The sequence below is a fragment of the Erithacus rubecula genome (assembly GCF_903797595.1).
Source record: "Erithacus rubecula genome assembly, chromosome: 1".
In the NCBI taxonomy this organism is placed as follows: domain Eukaryota; kingdom Metazoa; phylum Chordata; class Aves; order Passeriformes; family Muscicapidae; genus Erithacus; species Erithacus rubecula.
Genome location: NC_136658.1, coordinates 43663446 through 43680548, shown reverse-complemented (window position 1 = coordinate 43680548; position 17103 = coordinate 43663446). Strand labels below are relative to the sequence as shown.

The window sequence follows — 17103 nt, the reverse complement described above, 5'->3', positions numbered from 1 at the left end:
TGTCAGATGAATGAATTTGCAGAAGCATTCACTTTTTCCACAGTTCTTCAAGGGATTTTCGGAAAGCCTACGCTGTAGCTCAGAGTACAGACTGCTACGTCCTGAGGAATAGGGAATTTTCAAAGAGAAGCATTTCAGTGACAAAGCAAAGTTTCCTTCTCAGCTTTTCCTGTAATTAAACTGACAATTACCCAAGGCCACTGGAGGAAATTATTTTTTGAATTTCATTAAGACTATCGAAATACAACCTTGCGTATCCCTAGTGTACCAGGAAGAAAGTGGGTAGCTTTAAACACATCTTTTTAAGCTTTGAAAAGCTGCACTGAGGAAAAGAAGCAATCTAGGACAGCAGAGAAAACAGTTTCATACTGCTAATGCTCCTTGACAGTGCAGTGTGCAGAAGTCAAACAAGGCAGCGAGTACAAAATATTCCTCAAACACTTGCTGCAGCCTTTCTATATTGATCTCCAAATGAAAATTACACCCACTGTCATTTTAGCTCCTCCACTGCACTCATACCTCTGTGGGAAAGTGACCCAGCACCTGCAGCTCTACTCACACTGAAAGGATATTTTAAAAAAACAAAGGCATCCTGATAGGAGTTTTGGATTTAAACACAAATGTAACACAAACTTCTGGTATCCAAAATGGAAATGTTATCCTCCAGTGTATTTATATAATCAGATTTTAAACTTTCCATCCAATTTATTCTTATATACATTTACACATAAAAAGAACAGGTTTTTTACATTTAGGTCAAAATATGGATATATTTTAAAGTCAATTACTTAGATGAGCTACCATACAAAGCCCTCTGCCAAGAAGACTAAATACTTAAATATTAACATTAATAAACATAATTAATGATTAATATGAAGTTTCTCATTAGTATTACTATGTTCTCAGGATCCCACACTCCACTTTGTATTAATACAGCAATACACAGGAACCTAGAACTAAGTAAAATGTTGCTAAACAGGTAGAAAAATATTTTAGAATCTTTTGATGCTTAAATACCTCTGATTTTCTGAGACCTGTCCTGCTCTACTGGTGACAGTTGCAAAACTAATAATTACAGTCAAACTACATTAAATTATTCAACAGTTTGTCCACACCTAAAAATAAACACATATAATTGTGCTGAAATATTTTAAGACTTTCTAACAAAATCGTATTAACTTATACGCCATTTTTACAGTAGTTTATCAGACACTGTCTGTCTGCATTCCTTGACTACAACAGCAGCTGCCATTTTATAAGGAATGCAAGTTTAGCCTTTCAGCATTCACAAAACACTTATCTGTTATGAAATTATGGTTAAGAGTCTTGCTGATCCATACTTACTTTAGAGGAACTAGTATACATTTGCAGGTTCATAACACACTGCTTCAACATATCCTCCTCCATACACAAGGGAGAAATTAAATTATTCAGACCAAAGAACTCCATTCTGATCTGCCTCCCCCTCTTTAAAATACATGAATTGTATTAAAAAACCAAAACCCCCAAGAAAACAAACAAACAAAAAAGGCTGGTACTCATGTAAATCAATGTATAATGTTTTACATTTATTTGCTTTTAAAACTCCACAAGTGCTGTTTATTGTACAAAGTGCATTAGTCATAAATGCAGAGGCAGGCAGTCAGTGAGCACAGCAGAGTCAGCTGACAAGAATAGTTCCTGGCTATGATTCTTATACAGTCCCCATGGAGAGGAAGTAATATTACATTTTAATATGTCTTCATTTGATTGTTATTACTCTGCCTCCCAGGAGGCTACGCCACTGCATGGATCATGGCTGTTTTCAACCTACCAGGTTGGTAACACTGCTCTAATCAGACAGAGAATTAAGCTGCTGGATTTGTGCCTGTATATAGCTTTTCATTCACAAAGAGATTAGAAATGAAGGCACAGTCACAAAAATTCAACTTCCTTCACTCCTAAAAACACACGTTACAAAATGAAAAAAATGCCATCACAATTACTTAGAGCACCAGCAGACAAAAATCTCAGCTAATTTAATTCTGCTACACTTATTATCCATAGTTTCATGTTTTAGTATTATGAAAAACATTACCTATTTGCAAATTAAATGACATATGCTTTGAACCAACACAACTTTAAAGCACATCTATTTCTAGAGCTTGAGCATGAAATGGACTACATAGCTGATGAGAGAAATGATGATCATCGTATTTAATTTTCCTGTGAAAACTAAATTGACCTTAAACCACAGACTGTAGGAACGAATAGTGTCAACTGATGGGCAAGGGCAAAATTGATTTTGTCCCTCCTTAATGTGCTGGACAATAAAAATCATTTCACAATATATTAAAAACACATCATTGATGAGGTCATGAAGAATTAATCACTGCTGAAGTGGATCTGTTAATAGCAAATTGAGAATTACACTTTTTTAGGGGCAGATCAGTACTACCCAACAGTAGGGATTTTCACATCTTTTGTTCACTAAATACTGCTTGAATACTGCATAAGAAAATAAATTTCTCAAAATCAGAATAAAATAAAATCAAATAACACTTCCCATTTCCACTTTCCCCCTGCTGTGCTTAGAAAAAAAATGAAAAAACAGCAGCAAAAATCCACACAAGCTTTAGATCCAACAGTAGCAAGAAGTTATTCTTAAAGCAAAGCTGCACTCAATCTCACATGCACTGTCAGGATTACTATGTACATGTAAAGTTTTTGAGAGTTTTTTTATTTTATCAAGTAATAGAACACTATTTTGGCCAGGCATCATTGTTTGTGCTCTGACTGCTTTCATCTGCTTTTAGTGCTTTTAATGGTCCTCTTAGTAAAGCACTGAATAAATAATTCTTCTTTTCCATGAACTTAGGTAATTTATGGGAGAGGTTTAAGAACACCAGAAATCACACACTGAAAAACCACAAATCAGTGATCAGAACAGGGAGGTTGTTTCTAAACTAGCCATGGAAGAAAGAGCAAGATAGCTGAGATAATAGAAAGTGTGTTTTAATTAAATGAAATTAATCTGCCCCCCAATAACAATGCCAGATCTGCACGGAGATCTGAAACAACAACAAAAAAATTGTTCAGGTCTCTCACCAAAGAACAGGTAGTTTGGCACACATTACTCTGGGTGAACTGAGGAATGTTAAGAGATAAGAGAAAAATGCTAATTTCAAATACTAGCCACTCATGTTTTCCCTTTTCTTGCAGTGACAAAAAATAAGATTGATATTGAAATCTTCACTTCTTAAAAAAAAATTAAATTGTCTTCTGAAATGTAACCAGCAGCAGTTCCAAACCCTGACCGTAAGTACCCAAACATAAATGCATTATGTATAGTTGGAGTGTTGGCTCTGTTTTTAATCAACAGGCAATAAAATCAAAACTTTCTACTGATCTTTTAGAGACAAAGAAATGATCCTACCAAAAAAACCAAAACCAACAAAAAAAAAATTCCAAAAACAAAACAAAAAATCCAAAAGCAAACAAAAAACCCAAACAAAACACTGCTGAATTTGTTCAATATAATTTAGGACACCAAGATTATAACAAAAAAAAACGTTAAAAAGCAGCTCATCAATAATTTTGCTTTTTTCTAACATCTGTTGTTTTATTTGCCCTACTTGCAAAATCAAGTTGGCAGCAGAATTTTGAGGAGTTTCTCCGACTAAAAACGATTAACAAAAACTCTCATTCTACCTTATTGGATATATTGTTTCAAATTAAAACAGATTTTTTTCCCTAAACTAAGGCACATGGAGTGTTTATAAATATTCCTAATGCCAGCCTTTTTCCCCTCTATCCACATGTGAGGCAGAACTTCAATAAGAAGGAAAGGATATTTTCTATTCTTTTTCACTTTGCATTCTTGATTAAGTCCTATACTTCATGCCTCAGGATTTATATATAAACACAAATAATATTCTCTACAGCAAGCAAGCAGCAATGACCTCTACCACTCAAGCTAAAACCAGAACAAAATAAAGTAAAATAAAGAACAGGCCCCTTTTTGCCAGGAAGAAGCAAAGGCTCTGCAGTGAAACTTTCTAATTCACTTTTCTAACCACTGCTCTAAAATGTATCTTGTCCAACAGGGAATAGCGTGACTTGTGGTACTTAGATGGGACTCATGATACAGGAATATTTATATAATTTCCAATAAAAGTCTCCACTTGTATTCATATGTTAAGAGAGGGGCAGATTCTATTACTGTTTAAATGGATTTTTGAGGGTGCAATGTGGAGGATGCAATCAAGACAGAGCCAATCAATTTTGTACTATAATATGCTTTGGTATATACAAGCTGTATGATTCCAGGGACATCTCTGGAAATCCACAGACTCCTTTTCCCACACCTCATGTCATGCAGCAGCACAAAATAGGGAAAGAGTTGTAAAGTTTCCTACATTCAGAATGATTTTATTAATTCCACGGAGGTATGGCACCAAGTAAGAAAAATATACATAGGGAAAAAAAAAAACCCAAAAACATTTATGTCAACATAGTCTTTCCATAAAGGGAAAAAGAGACAGTGAGAGAGCTGGAAAGTATAAAAAAAGCTATGAATATTGACTGGTTATTGCTGTCTATCATTTTAAAAACACCACCACTTTCTCACTAGGTTAAGGAATACCATAGCTGAAGAGCACTGAACAGTAAACTATTTGCTGAATTATTATCCATTACTGAAGGTCACAGGTTCCACCCACCCACAACAAAATCCTACTTGCTTCACTGCTGTCAAGTGCAGTGCCCCAGTACAAAATTCTCTGGGAATGATTTAGGGATTATATAAAAACAAAGCAGAAAAGCTTCTCAATACTGTAACACTATGAACGACGAGTCTTTCGTTACAGTTAAGCATTTCTAGAAGAATTTCAGTTCTATATTTCACATACTCTGAGAAATGTTGTCAGATAATGATCCACTGCACACATGGTTGCTTCTAGTTTACATAAACAAATTATATATTTGTGAGTGCTGAAGTAACTGTGGCAGATGTAAGCCCACTAATTATAATGTATTTAGTATATACCCAAAAGTATGCATCTAAAACAGATTACTAGTTAGTTGACTTCTCCATTCACAAGCAGGTATTTTACACAAATTTATCCTCTCTCCCAGCACGCTGCTGACAAAAGACTCTCATGAATGGGGAGAAGAGTCTCTCTCTACCACAGCAAGCTTTGCTTAACAGTTCAGCTGAACAGAACTAATAGAATTAGTTAGCATCCAAGTTACACTGATTGTTGCTAATGACAAGAGGGCTTGCTGGAAACAAAAGCAGAAGCCTTACCATTAAATGAGGACCCACTTTCTGTATCATACAAATTCAACTTCGGTCTACAAGGATGTTCACCTGCCTTGAAAATATCTGTTTTTTGTCTGCAGCACTTGGATAAGAAAGGGTTATAGTGAAAGTTCATATTAAATAAATAACAAACCTCTTGCTCATTCTACTGTCACTAATTGCATGCAATGATATTAATGACCCAGTAATTGCTATACGAGTAGCACTGAAGTGGAAAACATCATTTTGAGGCAGAGTTCATCTCTAGGTGGTAGGACTTCACCAGTGACTGAGTTAATGCCTAGTGACAGTTTAGAATATAACACTATAGATGAGAAAATGTGCCAGTCTCATGGTTATAACAGCTTAGATGGACATGATGTTATTTGCTTTGACCACACAGAGTCTAGGAGTAACCCCAATAAAGTGCCACAGTCAGACTTTGCCCTGTAGATGAACCTCATTCCTTTCAGGGGAGATGCTCTGTACTATAACAATCTAGAGCAATTTTCCACATGTTTGCTCCAATAAAAGAATACCTTCATCTCCTGCTTTTACATGTAGCACAACAGAAGTGTGCTTTATTGCAAAACACAAAAAGCTATTTACATCATCTAACTATCCTTCAGCAACACAGAGTTTGGCACCTTAGCACTGAGATCAATTATGATACTATTGGATGACTGTACACTTGGCAAAGATGATCAGAAGTTAAGAACTGTTTTGACTGCAGCATGCTTATGTTTGTGTTTAGAGCTGTAAAATACCCACAGAGTAAACCTTAATGAGGGAACATTGCAGAAATAAGCAATCTGAATTTCCACGGTTCTACAGGACCTCCTGTTCAAACACTTGCCATTAAGAAATTAAGAGGTTTAGCTTCTTTAGAAATTATCACGTAGGACCATCATGGTTCATTTTAAGAAACTCCAGAGGGATATGTTAATTTTAATTCCACCAGTGTTTGGAATTTTGAAAAGTCACAACTAGACAGGTGCACTGATACTTTAATACTTATACTCACAGAGTTTCAAAAAATTCACTGGGGTTTTAACAGCATGAAATTATTTAGCTGGGTTTTTTTTTTTTTTTTTTCCCGTTGCAATGAAAATTATTTTGCCAATGTCTTCATTCTGCTACCAAACCTGCTGTGGCAGCCTCTGGATGGCATCAGATCAAAGCTGATGGAAACAACTTTCAGCACAGTCTGGGGCCAAATATGCGGAAAGCAACTCTGCAGAAAAGCCCTGAGGGTCCTGGTGGACACCAAGCTGACCATGGGCAGCTTGGGCTCCATCTGTCAGAGCAGTGGCAGCCGGTTTGGGGAGGTGATCCTTCCACACCACTCTGAACCAGGGCAGCCACACCTGCAGTGCTGGGTGCACTCACAGGCTCATCAACACGTAACAGACATGGATTTACAGGAGCAAGTGCAGTAAATGCTCATGGAGACGATGGGAACTGGAGCACTGCACAGGAGGAGGGGCTGTATCCTTGGGGATACTCTAAACTCAGCTGGACACAGTTCTGGGCAACCAGCTGCAGGTGGGACTGCTTGAGCAAAGGTCTGAGCAGGGGACCAGATGAGCTCCAGAAGTGCCATCCAAACCAATCCATTCTGAGATTCTGCCATCAGCTGGGCTGTTCTGGTCTAACATGTTCATGTCCTAACACGAAATACTTGAAAAGCAAATAATTTTAAGTTTTCCTGGCAGGATTTGGATTTAGAACTCTTGTTTTTCTCTCACAGCAGCCCGTGAGCACATAAGGACTATTCTGCTGCTGCAGTGATTTTTGTTGTCTTCATCTACCAAACAGAAAACAGATAAATCATGCTAACAAAGATCCAAACATGCTTTTAAAAACCAGCTTTATCAGCTTAATATGGACTCTTCTCCAAGAACAGCTAAGACTACCTTAAGCCTAATCCTGCTTTTACTTCCAGAAATATTTGCATGATTTCCTTGGGACTGAAAAAAAGAAACTGGAAGACTGCCATTAGGGCTTAGTTTTATAGTCTGATTTATCAAAAATAAACCCTGAAATATTCTTCATCCAAGGTTTCCAGGATTGACCGAAGTCAGGAAAAAAAATCCAACTGACATTTAACCCTGGTTTTCAACCATTTCAGCCTTTTGTTTTAGTTAATGCAATTCTCAGACAAAAGTATATTTCCCTCCATTCCAGCAATGTAAAGACTTTAATGAGGCAAACAATTTTAAGTCTTTAAAATTAATTTCATTAAAGTCTTTATAAATCTCATTTTTTAAAAATACTGCAGTATGTAACACATATGATACAAGCAACTGTATAAAGACAATTATTCCACCCGATGAGCTAAAGGACCATAACTGAACTTAGGAAAAAAACAGAATTTAAATGTGTTTCAGTGTGATAGTGCACTCTTAGTTTAGACAGATACTTTCTTCATACTTTCCTCATAGCGTGGCATGTCTTTCCAATACACACCCCCTTGATTTAAACAGTTACTCATATCCTGAATATAAAGGATAAAATACACACTCAGCGCATTCTTCTTCTGCATGCAGTCCTGTTAAGGATGTTTATGCAAATCTAAGAACATACACATTTTGGAGAAGATCAGGGTTTAAGCTTTTTTTTTTTTTTTTTTTTTTTTTTTTGCAAAGCGCTATGAATACTAGATAGAAGAAGACTTTTAAGGGAGAATACTGTATCTTTCTTTGTGAATGTATTCTAGTTCCTGTACTCATAAACTGCTTCTGATGAACTATGAAAGCAAGATATGAAAATACTGACTAAAACTATTAAACAGCTTCCTATGAAATTTTAAAATCTGTTCAGTTCATGAGTACTTCCTGAATAATTTTTTCTTCCAGTCTGAACAATTATTCTTCATTTTCATCTGATTCTGTATATATCTGGGATACTTGCGGGGGTGTGGGGGAAGATAACTGTATTTTTTTCACAACATGCCATCAATTAACAAACTGAGCATTCTTATCTTTCATTTCCTTCCCTTAGGAATAGAGACATAATAACAGATTTCCTGCTGAACTATCTCTGTCTACTTTAAAGGAGATAAACGATTGGTATTGCCTAGGTAATGGCACCGAATATGAACAAAGTCCATCAATATAAAATAGCCTCATTCTCTTACAAGACCTGTGTGGTCTGGGACAAAACCCCAAAGGACCATGACTCCATTAATCCTGCAGGTCTTAGACTCTGTTAGAAATCTGAAGCTGCACAGACAGTGATTTTTCTCTCTAATAATATTATTTGTATAAGCTGTATTTATATTTCATTCAACAAGAGCTAAGTGGTACTGCTGATACATCCCTTAAAAGACTCTTCAGCAAAGTCAAAGACTGACCTCTGGATATCATTTTACACTAAGGAGAAATTATTTATCTAATTTTCTGAGGAAGGAGGAGAAGAAAGGGAAGGAAAAAAGCGATCTTTGTACAAATGGAATCAGAGTGACTATTACCGCACTGTCTTTCATTAACACCATCACCACCACCACCACAAAAAAAAAACCCAAACCAGTAGATTTCTGGACCACAGAGTCTTTAACAGAAACCACGAAAAATGTCTCTGTTGCAAAAGTAAAGGAATTGAATTTCTGATACAGTATTTATTTCCATTTTGGCTAGTCTGGCATTGACAAAGGAAAACCTGTTTACTGTTTCCTTTGGGCAGCTTTCACTAGGTGATTCGGAGGTTACAGGGGGCTGCAGGCTGAAATCTGCCTCAGAACATTTTCAGAATGCCCAGCCAGACAGATTAGCCAGTGCTTAAACTGGTCAGAATACTAAAATAACATTTTAATGTAAATCTATTTGGCCATGCAAAGAGATTTATTCTTCCCAGCTGGGCCATATTTCAGGGCACAATCTATATTGTCCTTTAATATGTTCTTCCTCAGACAGTTATTGCCCTTTAATTGTAACAGAATGACAAAGTGAAAACATAAAAAGCCTTGTGATTTTTTTCAAACACAGCTAATGCTAAAGTTTCAGAATGACTGTTTTGATTTTAAAACCCACAGTACTATTAAAGCAGTTATCCAAAATATAGTGCTACTAGCCAGTATAAACCTTTAAATCAGTCAGGGATCAAATATATATAAATATATGTTTTTTAATTTAAGTCAGAAGCCAATTATGCAAGTGGGTCACTTGAAAAAAAAGTTGACAAAAAAACATTTAAGGAAAGCTGCATATTCAATTTTGCCAACGTCAAAGCCAATGAGCATCATTAGCACAGCAAGTTCGGATAATGAGGTCCAGGCAGAGCAAGCCTTATAGAGGAATCTTTCAGAGAACCATTCTGTAGCCCCTTCCCAAGTCCCAAGTCACTCTATTACAAATTTGGAACAGGTGAAGATTTCATTTCAGGTGACTTAATTTTCAATGTTGAGGATGTCAGCTCATAAACTTCACTTATGCAAAGGAAGAGAATATGTGCTTGCTTGGCCAAACTACCTAAGGAGCTTGACAGTGGCTTGGAGGAGGAGGCACTGCTCCCTTCCCTATGGCACTGCTCCCTTCCCTCTGGCACAGCTTCCCACAGGCTTCCCCCAGAGCTCCCTGAGCACTAACCCAGTGTATCACCAGGCTCCCCAGGCCCTCTGACTAAAGGCCAAGTTCCCTGGGAAGGGCTCAGGATGATTCCTCTACACCAGGAGTAAACATCTTTAGCAGATGAAATGCACTTGAACTATGCAAATGCATCTCTCTCACAAACAAGGAGAATCTGCATCCAAGAGAGGTACTGAAGCAGTGACACCATGACCCAAGTACTTGCAGATCAAGTGCTGAGTACTTCCTCAGTATTGAGAATACATTCACTGCTTGCTCTGAGCAACTCTCACAACAGCAGAAAATTACACTTTATTCCCTAACCATGCAAAGACATAAGAAGACTTTTTAATGCAAACATCAGAATTACAAATCTTCACACCCTTCTGCCCAAATCTCCCCTTCACACAGATATTTATGTTGCTGGGCATGATGTATCTTCCTTCATGCATTCGATTAAGGATTTCGTTGGAGACTTATGATATGTTAGCTAAATGGTCACATATTTTAGGATAATCAAACATTAATACTTCTGAATCTCAAGTACATTTGACCTTCTCCAGTTCTGCTGAAAAGAAATCAGGTAACTGTAGGAAAATTAATCTATTCATTTCCCAGGAATGAAAAATTGATGATAGCAAAGAAGAGAAAAGCAAGGACATTCTGTTACATCATTTATTCACTTTCACAATACCATTCAGTATCGTCTTTCCAATTACTGCTGTTCACAGAATTAACTCTTTGGATAATGATAGTCATATTGAGGAATATCTTGCCAAGAAATGGCTTACTTTTTTATTATTTATTTATTAAACTGCCACTAAATGTGAAAACAGATATGAGAAACTTACCCATACTTTTTAAAAAATCAGGAATTGTGAAATGAGAACATTTTATACACTAAGGCTTAGGGAAGCACTGAATAGAAAAGATCTCCTTCTGCTATACCTATCATGAATACATCTGGATGATATAAAAATTATGGCTTGAAGAATTCCTGTGCAATCACATGTCTCTAAAGGGTTCGGGAAGCTGCTTCATCCTGTGTTGCAATTCCTCATCCCAAAATGACTAACCCCCTAATATGAATAGAGATTTCACTGTTTAATACAGCTCCATGAACCACATACTACTACCTTAGAAAAACAAACTCTGTTTTCAAATAACAGCAAGATGATAAAGGTACATGACGATGCACAAAACATTTAAAGGGCTGACAACAGCCTGCCAGCATAAACAGCGTGAGATTAAGGCTGCAGACACAGCCACAGCAAGCACTGCAAAGATGCTGAGCTCAGTGAGCTCCTGTGTTAGGTTTGTTTGATGCCACTCAGTTGAGGGAATGCAAGATCCTAAAATACTTCAAAATCAAAAGCTGGCACATAAATTGCCATCACTGCCTTCATTTCACAGCCTTTCCAATGCTCGAAAGAACCCAACAGAACAAGCAAGGCAAAAGGAAGGGAAGGGAAGGGAAAGGGGAAGGGGAAGGGGAAGGGGAAGGGGAAGGGGAAGGGGAAGGGGAAGGGGAAGGGGAAGGGGAAGGGGAAGGGGAAGGGGAAGGGGAAGGGGAAGGGGAAGGGGAAGGGGAAGGGAAGGGAAGGGAAGAAATTACTGGTCTGTGAATAGGAATGTATGCGAACAATTTAAAGCCTGATTTGCACACATGACTAAGATGCATTTTATAAAAATGAGAGCAAATGTCCCGACTAGCAGAACTTGCACTGACAAGGCTGTGTCATGAGCTTTTGAATACAAACTGGTAAAACCTTATCTAGCTCCAGTACTCTCTAAAATGGTGTCCTAGCTGAGCACTGGCCTAGTTTTCTATGCCTCTTAGTGTTTCTCAGACCAGCATCACTGAGTTTATTGTCTTCTCCTTGAATGACAGGAAAGTGAGTGTTTTAGCTTCAGGATGGCTGGGTTTTCAAGGGTGGGGTGCTTTTTGTCCAGCCTATTAAAATGTATGGGTACTCTTGCTGAAGCTCAGCCAGTATGCCAGCAACAGAGTGATAAGTTAGCCATTTGTTTATGCCACAATGAGTAGGAAAAATAATACCCTGAGGCACTCTAGTATTACTGCTAGGCCAGTGTGATTTTTGAGGCATTAGAATGAAGGCTGACTAAGTTCTTTCAACCAAGTTATGCTGTAATCTTCCAGGAAATGCAATGTCTATTATGTCTTATTGCTATAATGAAATAATTATACAAAACTAATGAAAATGAGACGTACTTAATAATTCTCTGGGTAAATCCATGACATAGATATGACAGAACTGACAGTGTATCAGAAAGCTCCATTTGTGCCCATAATTTTCAGGTAATAATTGTAACACTGCCATTTGTTCCACTACAGTTGGTCCTCTGTGAATGTTTTTAAAAAGAACTACTAAATAATGAGCACATTTTCTCATTTAAGTCGAATATTTGAGCTTGGTCATTTTTATGCTACACATTTTCACTGAATTTACAGATAGTTATCTTTCAACACGTAATTTTCTCGCTTTCACCCTGGTAAATATCTCACTGGATTTCAGTGGGAAGTTTGTCAAAGTTAGTGCTGTTTAAGTGGGATCACATTTTAATATACTCCCCAACTAAACAGAGAAACTGTCTATCTTAAGCAATCTTTAAAACCAAAAAATGTGGTTTGTATCTCCTGTAACTCTTAGCTTAGTAATTTCTAAAATCAGTAATTAATATAAATAATGCAGTGAATTCTTACTTAAGCTTCTGTGACCTACAACCTGTTTCAGACATTACCATGTACCATTATGGATGTAACTGGGAAGTGAGCATTGATTTACATTCAATGAGTTTCCATTTCCATTTTAAAAGTACTTGATCAGAGCACTTTTAAAACTGCCAATATTTTTAAATCAGAAATTAAGAAACAATTATACTGGCAGACATTAAATGAAACAGCTATCAATTCTGAAGTTTTCAAGAATGTGGCAGAAATGTGTTTGGAAATTAATCTTTAAGCATGACCTGTTGTGACAGGACATGGGTTAATGGTCTTAAACTAGCAGAGCGTAGATTTAGACCAAGTATAGTGAATAAATGTTTTACAATGAGGTGTTGTGAAACACTGGGAACACGATGCCTAGAGGGGTGGTAGATGCTCCATATCTGGGAACAGAGCTCTGAGCAACTTGATCTAGTCAAAGACGTCCCAACACACTGAATTTGGCTTGGACTAGATAAAGATTCCTTCCAACCTAAATTATTCTATGATTCTGTGAAATAGGACACACAAGTATCTAACTTCCTTGCAACTGCAGAAAAGACAGGTATTTGCAGAATCTGTTCCATCACCTAATAACTGCGGATACTTGCTCAAGACTTCAAAAGCACCCATGGGGTTAAATGAGATCCACAGGGCATAATATTACAATGACAAAACCTAAACTAATGTAAACTGCTGTTACACTGCTGAGGTCTCAGCTTATGCTAACTCCTGATTCACATCATTAACTTTACACATCATAAGTAATTTGAATCACTGAACACAGTGGCTACCTCCAGACTTGCTTTCAGCCATAAATCCCTGATCAGAACTCACACAAAGTTTGTACTGCTGCACAGAGGCTGTGCTATGCACATTTGTTTTGCAAGCCAGGACCATGAAAAAGGATAAAATCCAAGACCATGCTAGAGTAGGTTTTACCCAAGAACTCTCTCCTAGCTGCTGTATGGACGCAGTAGGTATGTTTTGAGGAAAGGCATGTTCAATTACAGGCCCTTTCAGTAATACTTGTGTGCAACCTACACAGACAAAACTGGCACCAAACTGGCCAGAAGATGCTTCCTGACCCACCAGACCACCTGGAGCAATGGCTAGCCATGCCACACAGGATGCCTCATCTGGGAACAACTGGTCACTGTACTCCTGCTCCTGGCATAAGAGAATCCAAGGACAAGGCCATCAGCATGGCTGTGAGCTGTCACAGTTTAGCTGCACACAACTTCTAATGCAAATACAGGACACAATACTGTGTACAAAAAAAAAAAAAAAATACCCTTTACAGGCATAGAAGTACCATTTAATGTGGTTTACACAGACCAAGGAAAAAAGAGACAGAGGTCCTTTGGAAATCAGGAACAATATTGAAAATATGCCAGCAAGAAATCATTTTCAGGTAAAAATATACAAACCCATTCATAGTCCTCTTAGTTTGCTTATAATGTACAGGACAGCATGCAAAATAATGAACAATAATATTTGAAAGAATGAACAACTGAAAGTTTCAACTTACATATGACGTAATAATCTTTGTTCTTCTGAAATTCCAGGCCCCAGAGATTAGGACTGAACTCTTGAAACTTGATGGTAAACTTAACATCTTGATCTGGCTTGGCACAGTTAAGTAGAGGTGTATTGTCCTTTTTAATAGCACAGCTATCTGCTTGGTCTTTATCAACCATGTAGACTTTATAATATTCATATTGGCCAATAGTTTTAGAGTCCACCTTTGGGCATATAATATCCAGTTTGTCTCCTATCTGTGGATATAGTACCAATCCTTGTCCAGGAAGGAATCTAAAAGGAAGGAAAAAAAAGGAGGGGGAATGGGGGAAGAGAAGAGGTAAAATTTGAGACACTTAATAAAATATCATGCAGAAAAGTAGCAAGTGCAGTGAACAGACAGGAATAAACACAGTTTCCAAAACCAAAATGACAGACTGAGCAAACCAAATCGTAATAGTTTGGGCTTGATTCAATATCAACAAGATGTTTATTTAGATCTTGGAAATTACAGATGGATTGCGTCTTTTAGTCCTTATCCCAGTTTTGGGCACTCCAGCAGATTTTATATCTCTCTTGGCAGGCACTACTGTTTCTTGCACTGCATTTAACCATGCAGAGCAGCTAATACAATACCTGGAGATCTATGATTCAGTTTTTCTGTTTCGCTAATATTTCTACTATTCTTGCACATATTTTGCTAATTTTGGATATGGAAGAATGACAAAAATAATCTTTTAATCCCATTGAACTGCAATGTGGGACAGGAAAAAACTTAAACTTTTAACAATATATTAATATGCTGATTGGTATTACTAGTGTAGCACAAAGGAACATCAATCACTCAACCAGGACCATGCTTACAGATCTGGGATGGACAGAGATCTACCTGATCCATGGACCACACATGCTTCTGGGAAAAACACTTATATCCAATAAAATGTGACCTTTCCACTACAGTGATTTCTCTTCACAAATTCCCCCATTACTGTCATTATTTTAGCTCTTTTTTGTTTGGGTTTTTTTTTTTTTTTTCCTAGTAAAGACAAGTGTGCTTTTTTCTTAGTACAGGAAGACTTTTACACAAATTGGCAGTGAGCTTTAATATTTGCAGTTAGACATAGTATTTTGTCTTTCCTACTCAAATTAATTAACAGGCAAACATGACCACTTCTTCATGGAAGAAAAAAAAATTACTTATAGTACTGATTCATCCACAAAATAAGGAGTCGTGCTCTTACAAGGACAAAAGTCACAGCAGGTTTGTTTGTTTCTCTCTCCATTAAGACATATTTGTTTCAATTAAGGCCAAGAAGTGCATGTTTTAGAACAACAGCTAGAAACACAACCAATGTACTCGAATACACAGACCTAAAAGACTGACTTTCTTTCCTCTTTTTCCTGCCTGCCAGCACTTGCCAAAGATCTTCCTTAATGGAGAATCGGCCTGAAAAACCAAGTGAAACAATTCTTGCCTAATGAACACCCTTCTCCAAGTGCTAATATTTAAACAGCACACGTAGTAAATCTAGCTTATTCACAGGCAGCCTTCCTGGAAACTTTAAATTAGAGTATCAAGGCCCACGCAGAACAAAGCTGTAGGCGTCAGTGACCTCCAACCTCTGGCTTGGTGAAAGGAGCCACCAGCATGAAGTACTGGTGGGGGAGAACCCACTAAATTAAAGGATGATGCAACGCCCCAAATTTCAAATCCATCATTTACAACTGCTTGGTCCACACAATTCGAGTTTATGATCTGTGCTAATTGAGCAGGATTATTTTCACTCACAAAGCCAGTGTAAGAATTATATTTGTTATGAAGCAGCACGTAGCAGGACAAAGACATGTAATTACAGATTTAGGGAACTAGAACAATGAAATGTTATGGCAAGAAAAGCGACTGTTGATATATAAATCACTGTGCTCTTTTGTGCTGTGCAGTGTAATTTCCAGACTGCAGAATCTGGGCTTGGCCACAGCTTTTCAAACTGAGATTGAAGTGGAGACGGGGCAAAGCTGCACCTCCTGCTCCAGTTTTCAGACATGCCAAAGGAATGTGGTGACTACCAGCTCCTGAAAGCTGAAATGTTCTAACAAATGGAAAGGTGGGAATGCATCCTTGGAGTTACCAGCCTGGAGAAGGACAACTACATGGGTGTGCAGACATGGCATGTGGGGATATGGTTTAGTGGTGAACACAGCAGCACTGGGTTAACAGCTGGACTTGATGATCTTACAGGTCTATTCCAACCCACATGATTCTATGATCCTATGACTGAAGGAGAGGCCAGTTATGCAAGGGTACGAAGAAAAGATGGGGAGGAGGATCCCAGCCAGCAAATATTCCCAAGGGAGCAGCATGGATTCTGATTTTGGTTCTCAGGGACCAGCTCTGACCAGGCAAAAGCAAAGAGATGGTTTCCAAGCCAACCTGCGTCACCTGTGACTGACTTTACTACCCTGTCTCACCACAGCCCCATTTTAAATTTGCTCCTGTGCAGCACTGCTGTCTCAGGAAGATGACAATCACTCATACTGCCCCATATGCATGCCAGGAAAAAGGCTGGTCACTGTATGATCCCACTGCTGCAAATACTTCCTTCTTGTCAGCAATTCTTTTTCACATAACAGGACTGTGTAATAGGAAACACTGGAGATTTCAAAGAACTGAAACTTTGCTTGTGTATTAATCAATGTAGATTCCCACACATAACAAATATGAAATTCTTACGGGCAGATAGATGTACCTGTCCATCGTTATCAATAATATAACCTAAAAGCTGCCCTGAGAAACAAAAGACACTGATTCTAATTTTATACTTTGTGTATATAAATTAAACAGCCACAGTATATGTTCTCCATGCAAACTCTGAGCATGAACAGGATGGGCTGAGACATGGTATGCCAGGGAATCCTCAGAAACAGCTGCAGGAGAGAAAGCACACTTGTGAGCCTTAGTTTCAGCCAGGAATTGTCCCATAAAAGGTAGAGGACAGAACTGTCCCCGA

General features: G+C 37.8%; 1 protein-coding gene across 1 annotated transcript in view; it reads right to left on the bottom strand.

Annotated features, from left to right (window-relative positions):
* EFNB2 (ephrin B2) overlaps nt 1–17103 on the bottom strand; it is a 44203-nt gene that overhangs the window by 7558 nt on the left and 19542 nt on the right. Inside the window, exon 2 of the mRNA XM_079314433.1 lies at nt 14106–14389. Within this exon, the coding sequence (XP_079170559.1) occupies nt 14106–14389 (284 nt within the window). The remainder of the gene's footprint in view (nt 1–14105; nt 14390–17103) is intronic.